The following is a 7,315-nucleotide window of genomic DNA, read 5'->3' on the forward strand; positions in this document are numbered from 1 at the left end:
ATAGACCTCGATCGCCGGCCAGACCAAGGGACCCCACCCATGCATGAATTCATGCACCAGGCCTCTAGTGTTGAATAAAAGTGGTGAAAGTGGACATCCCTGTCTTGTAACTTATCTTACAGAGAAACATTTTTAGTTTTTCCTTATTTAGTATGATGTTATCTTGCGGGCTTGTCATTAATGGCCTTTATAATATGGAGGTATGTTTTCTATATTTCCATTTTGCTGAGAGTTATTCCCATAAATGGGTGCTGGATATTCTTAGATGCTCTTTCTGCATATAATCCTGTGATTTTTATCCTTTGCTTTGTTATGTAGTGTGTCACATTAATTGATTTGTGGATATTGAACCAATCTGGCATCCCTGGAATAAATCCTATTTGATCATGGTGGGATCATCTTTAGTGTATTGTTGGATTTGATGTCCTAGTATTTTGTTGAAGATTTTTGCATCTATGTTCATCCGAGATATTGACCTATAATTTTTTTTTTTTTTGGTAGTGCTATCTAGTTTTGGAATTAGGATAGTGCTGGCCTTGTAAAATGAGCTTGATAGTCTTCCTTCCCTCAAAATACTTTTTGGAATAGTTTGAGAAAGGTAGATGTTAGTTTTTCTTTGGAACCATTCATTCCAGGACTTTTGTTTATTGAAAGGTGTTCTTTTTTTAATCATATTTTGCTGGTCATTATCAGTCTGTTCAGATTTTCTATTTCTTCTTGATTTAGTCTTGGAAGAGTGTATCTTTCTAGGAATTTACCCATTTTTCCAGATAGTCTGATTTTTGACAGATAATTGTTCACATTATGTTTTTTATAATCCTTGTATTTCTGTGGTGTCAATTGTCACTTGTATTTCATTTCTGATTTTATTTACTCTGCTGTTCTCTCTTTTTTTTATTAGTCTGGTTAAAGGTTTTTTAATCTTGTTTATCTTTTCAAAGAATCAGTCTTCGGTTTCATATATATAATAATAAAAGCGTAATATGCTAATTAGACCAGACGTCCTTCTGGATGACCTTCCAGACGATGCCGGGGCTGCGAGTGCCAAGGCAGCAGCCGCGGTTGCGAGGACCAAGCCCCTTGCACAAATTTTGTGCATCAGGGCCTCTAGTATATACACATATATATATCTGGTATATTTGTTAGACTCTATTTTGTTTATTATTATTCTGAATTTTATTATTTCCTTCTTTCTATTCACTTGGTCTTTGTTTGTTGTTCTTTTTCTAGTTTCTTTAGGTGTAAATTTATATTGTTTATTTGAGATTTTTCTTGTTTCTTGAGATGGGAGTCCTCCTAGGACTGCTTTTGTCGTGTTCCATAGATTTTGGGTTGTTGAGTTTTTCTTTTCATTTGTCTTAAGGCATCTTTGGATTTCTTCCTTGATCTCCTTGTTAACACAGTCCTTGTTAGTAACATGTTATTTAGCCTCTATGTATTTGTGTGTGTGTTTTCAATTTTTTTCTTGTAATTTATTTCTACATTCATTGTGTTGGAGAAGATGCTTGATATGATTTCAATCTTTTTAAATTTATTGAAACTTGTATTGTGGCTTACCATGTGTTCTGTCCTGAAAAATGTTCCATTTGCACTTGAAAAGAATGTATATTCTATTTTCTTGTGAAATGCTCTGAGAATATAAATTAAATTCATCTGGCCTAAGGTGACATTCAAGGCCCTCCTTTCTTTGTTGATTTTCTGTTTGGAAGCTTTATCCATTGATGTCAATGGGATATTAAAGTACCCTACTATAACTGTATTAATATTGTTCTCTCTCTTTATGTCCATCAAAAGTTTCTTTTATATAGTTAGATGCTATATTGTGTCTTTAAATGTTTACAAGGGTTATATTCTCTTGTTGGATTGATCCCTTTATCCTCCTTTGTCCCTTATTATAACCTTTGTTTTAAAGTCTGTTTTGTCTCATGTAAGTATTACTAAGTGAGCTTCCTTTGTTTTCATTTGCATGAAATAACTTTTTCTATTTCTTTACTTTCAGTCTGAGTCTTTCGATCTGAGGTGGGTCTCTTGTAGGTAGCATATATATGGGTCTTGTTTTCTTATTCAGCTACCCAATGTCTTTTGATTGGAGCATTTAATCCATTTATATTTATATTATTTTATTTTATTTTATTTTATTTTATTTTATTTTACTTTTTGTTAATCCTCACCTGAGGATAGTTTTCCATTGATTTTTAGAGAGACTGAACTAGAGGCCCGATGCACGAAATTCATGCAATGGGCTTGGTCCTCGCAGCCATGGCGGCTGCTTCGGCCCTTGCAGCCGCGGTGGCTGCCTTGGCCCCCTGGCTTTGTCTGGAAGTTTGTCTGGAAGGTCTTTTGGCTGTCCAGTCTAATTAGCATATTATGCTTTTATTATTATAGATCCTCACCCAAGGATATGTTTTTATTGACTTTAGAGAGAGAGGAAGGGAGGAAGAGACAGAGAGAGGAGGGGGAGAGAGAGAGAGAGAGAGAGAGAGAGAGAGAGAGAGAGATGAGAAAAATCAATCAGTTGATTCCCATATGTGTCCTGACCAGAGATGGGACCCACAACCTAGGTATGTACCTTGGCCATGAATCAAACCCACAGTCTTTTGGTGTACTGGACGACACTCCAACCAACTAAGCCACCCAACTGGGGGTAATACATTTACATTTAATGTAATTATTGATAGGTACATATTTATTGCCATTTTATTATTTACATTTACTGTATGATCTTATTTTCTTCTTCTTAAAGAAGTTTCTTTATCACTTCTTACAATACTGGTTTGTTGCTGATAAACTCCTTTAGCTTTTTCTTATCTCAGAAGCCCTTTATTTCTTCTTCAATTTTAAATGATATCATTGCTGGGTAGGGTAGTCTTGGTTGTAGGTCCTTGCTTTAATCATTTTGAATATTTTGTGCCAATTCTTTCTGACCTGAAAAAATTTCTATTGAGAAATCACATGACAGTCTTATGGGAGCTCTCTTATAGTTAATTAATTGTATTTCTTATGCTGCTTTTTGAACATTATTCTTAATTTTTTTCTGTGTAAGTATTTTGCATTTGGTGATATTTTTTTATCTCTGTATTCACACTGGCTCCAATAATAATGATTGTACATGGATTCCTTCTACTAAGGAAGTCTGATGAAGGCATACATTTGTAGTAATATTCTACCATACCCTAGTAGACTCTTTATTTATGTGTAGTTTTTGTTTTGTTTTTCATTTTCAGAATTTTACTCTTAACCTAATGGAGAAACAAAAATGACAGACACGAAAAAGTTAGGCTGTAACATTCTAGATTTTCTACTTATTGTCAGTGATCTTTGGCTTATGGTTTTTGACTTCTTTCTTAGATGATACCTGAAATTTGATTTAGGTCTTAAAATACTATATTACCCTTCATTGTTAGACTCAACCGAATCTCCACATTATTGCTTTTCAAGTGAAGACCTTGCTTGCACATCCCTTTCTGTATGAGCACCACTTTTTATAGCATGTCCATGCTTATGTATATTCTTTGTATGCATATATATTCTTTGCATCCAATTCCTCTATTGGACTATACTCATTTAGCTCACAAAATGATTCCTTTTGGAAGATTTATGATAATAACACTAATAATAATAATAATACCAAGTATGAATAATAACAGCCATTAACTTTATTGAGCCTGCTAAACGTTTTTCAGATGTGAACTCTCTATTCCTCCTAACAACCCCATTCAACCCAGTACTTATGCTCTTTTTTTTATTATTATTATTTCTTAAAGTATTACAAAGAGTATTACACGTCTCCTTTTTTCTCCCCCTTGACATTCCCCGGCTTCCCCCACCCCCCAGTGTCTTATGTCCATTAGTTATTCTCATATGCATGCATATAAGTCCTTTGGTTGATCTCCTACTCCCCCCAACCCTCCCCAGGGTTCCCACTGTAGTTTGACATTCTGCTCAATGCTGCTCTGCCTCTGTATCCATTTTTGTTCATCAGTCTATAATGTTTCTTATTATCCATAAATGAGTGAGTTCATGCGGTATTTTTCTCAGCTTCCCAGGGGCCATCTCAGTCTCACAGGGTCCATGTCAGCCTCACAGGGGCCGTCCCCGCCTCACAGGGGCCGTCCCAGCCTCACGGGGGCCGTTTTAGCCTCCTCACAGGCGCCTCAACCTCACCGGGGCCGTTTCAACCACACCGGGGCTGTTGCAGGCTCACCAGGGCCGAGTACTTACGCTCTTAACTACTGTACTATATTGCCTATCCTAAGTGTTTAAATACTCACATATACTCACTACCACAATAGTTTGACTTTAATAAATAATTCTCTTAGATTTTTTTTATTTTTTATTTCCAGGGCTTTCCTTTCTATCACCTTACAGAGATAATTTAACTGAAAATAAAAGGATAGGCTCAGTATACCTAACAAATGCTAAGAATGCATAGCTGATAATATTAATATTAGACAAGGTAGATTTTAAAAAGAATAAATGAGATGAATAGGAACATTATGCCATGATAAAAAAAAATATATAGAAGTAACATTTATAACCTCTATATGTGAAACATAAAATAAAAATTTAGAAATGCAAAAATTTTTATTATAAAACATTCAAATAAAAATAAATGAAAATGAATACATTTTAGATTTATTTTGAAAGATAAGTTTCTTAGAAAGTTAACTATATAGTTGCCATACTACTCAGTGATTCCACTTTAAGATATTTACCTCCCCAAAATGAGGACATGTCTACACAAAGATCAGTAACCATAATTAGTACTCAATAAATGTGTTTTCTCCCTCTGTTTCTTCTTCTACCCAACACATATCCAGTCTATAATATAAACCCACAAAATATATTTAAACCCCTTACAAATTCTTATTTGCCCTCTTTTAAACTTTGAAAATAATTCTTTTTTAAAATCCTCACCTGAGGATATGTTTTTATTGATTTTTTGGCGAGAGAGGAAGGGAGAGAGAGACACACAGAGCAGAGATAGAGATAGAGAAAGACGAGAGAGAGAGGAGAAAGAAACATTGATTGGTTGTCTCCCATATGCACCCTGTGTGGGGATCAAACCCACAGCCTAGGAATGTGCTTTGACCAGGAATTGAACCCACATTCTCTTGGTGTATAGGACGATGTTCTAACCAACTGAACCACTTGGCCAGGGTGAAAATATTTATCTTGGATACATTATGTGTCATTAAAGAAACAAAATCTTGATTGAGTTTGGTTTGTGATCTATCATTTTATATATAACTGTCTGTTGCCTCCACTTGGATGCTTCAATTCAGCCTCTCTAAAACTGAACTCTTCTAACTCTTCCCTAGCCCCACCCTCAATCCCAGGTTCTTCCAAGTGTTCTTAACCCACAATGGTAAGAGCATCTATCCATTTATTATATCAACAGTTACTGACCAAGTATCTGCAGTTTTCTAGGCAACATACTAAGAATTGGGATGAAAAGAGACATGATCTAGTAAAGGATGCAGCTATTACACAACTAAATAAATGTCTAAATTATACAGTTATAATTTGTGATAATACTGTGAATTAAATTATACAGATCCAAAATTTGAGAGCCAATCCCTTCATCCTATCTCTAACCAAATCTTGATAATTTTACTTTGTAATTCTCTCAAATTTTTCCACTTCACCTTTATTGCCCTATAGACTAAGATGCTGTAGTAGTTCTCTATTTATTGTCCTTGCAACTACCATTACAAACTTCCAATCCATTCTTCTTGTTATAGTCAGATTATTCCCTTACTTCAGTGGTTTCCTAGTGCTTTTACAGTCAGAATTGAAATCCTTTGAAAAAGCATACAAGTTGAACATTAACTATAAGCCATTCTCTTTCTGTCCTTAAGCCTTCATGCATGCTATCCCTACTCCCTGAATCCCCCACCACACACACATACACTTACTTAATGTCTATTCTTAAGATCTTACTTAAAATGTCAAACATACAGAATAGGTCTGTCCTTCTGATTTATGCTTTTATAATACTTTGGTTTCTTCCTTACTAGCATTTAACACAGTTTGTAAATATATATTTATTTACATTATTATTTGTTTACTACCTCTCTTACTAGGCCATTAGCTCTGTGAGGGTAGGGACTGTCCTCTTTCACTCACCATTATATTTACATTACCTAATATAATATGTTTCTAATGGTAGATGTTTGATAAATATTAGTTGAGTGAATAAATAACAAATACAATGGATTTAAGAAAGTAAGGTAGATCTGAAATCCGATGACTTTACTTTTTGCTAATATTATTGCTCAAAAGCTTGGTGAGGGAGATGAAAATTAATGGCTAAGGTTCAGAATTTTAAAAGTAGGCATTGCTGGTTATTGACTACTTTAAAAAGTTGACATTTTTAGGGAGTTTAGTTAGAATATTTAAGGAAGTAACTCATTTTGATCACAAAGAACTTGTTATTTTGAATATGGAATTTTGCTTAATATTTAACCCTTAAAAGATACGGTAATATATTTTGAGTTGTCTGTTAGGAAATATACATACTTTATTTTACATTTCTCTGTTTCATTTAGGTTCAGTTTGATCGTTACCTATCAGCCCCAGACAACCTGTTAATGCCACAGTTGAACTTCCTTCTAAGTGCCACAGTAAAGTAAGTATATCTTGGTTCCAATTAGTTGGTAAAGATTCACATATTTTTAAATATTAAGCATATTTCTTTGAAACAAAATTATTTTCATTAAGAGGAAAGTTACTATTGAAGATCTATAGTTCTCAATCATTTTTTATTCCTCAACACCTCTAAGAGAGCAGACCTTACCCTATTTGTACTTATTTCTTGCATGCATAAAACTCCAAAATCTCTATTTAGTGAATTATTTTTTAAATCAACATGAATATAAGTGGAGCTATGTAACCATAATACCAAATTCCCATATATTAACAAACATGTCAGAGTGTCATGGACTATTCATTGTGTCATGCAGATAAGCTACTTTATAGACTGTTTTTGACCTATACAGTTTGTGTAGATATATTATAAAATTGTTCAGTATTATATATTTATCAGGAATGTGTTCAGGACAAAGAATTGTAAACATTAAAACATTATGTTATTACTAGAGGCCCAGTGCACGAATTCGTGCTTGGGTGGGGTCCAGCCGGCCCAGCCCCAATTGGCAGATCGGGGCCGGGCCTGTCGGGAGGAGAGACAGCTGGAGCTTGGCCTGCCAGCCACACCCTTGATTGATGTGGGGAGGGCCATGGGCTGATCAGGGTGGTGGGGACTGATCAGGGGTGGGGCCAGCCATGGGGAAGGGCTGTGGGCGGTGGGCCG

General features: G+C 35.1%; 1 protein-coding gene across 1 annotated transcript in view; it reads left to right on the forward strand.

Annotated features, from left to right (window-relative positions):
* The window catches only part of COG6 (component of oligomeric golgi complex 6), a 127,054-nt gene that overhangs the window by 112,654 nt on the left and 7,085 nt on the right, over window positions 1-7,315 (forward strand). Inside the window, exon 20 of the mRNA XM_014536851.1 lies at window positions 6,552-6,631. Within this exon, the coding sequence (XP_014392337.1) occupies window positions 6,552-6,631 (80 nt within the window). The remainder of the gene's footprint in view (window positions 1-6,551; window positions 6,632-7,315) is intronic.

The sequence above is a fragment of the Myotis brandtii genome, unplaced genomic scaffold (assembly GCF_000412655.1).
Source record: "Myotis brandtii unplaced genomic scaffold, ASM41265v1 scaffold167, whole genome shotgun sequence".
NCBI classification, from domain to species: Eukaryota; Metazoa; Chordata; class Mammalia; order Chiroptera; family Vespertilionidae; genus Myotis; species Myotis brandtii.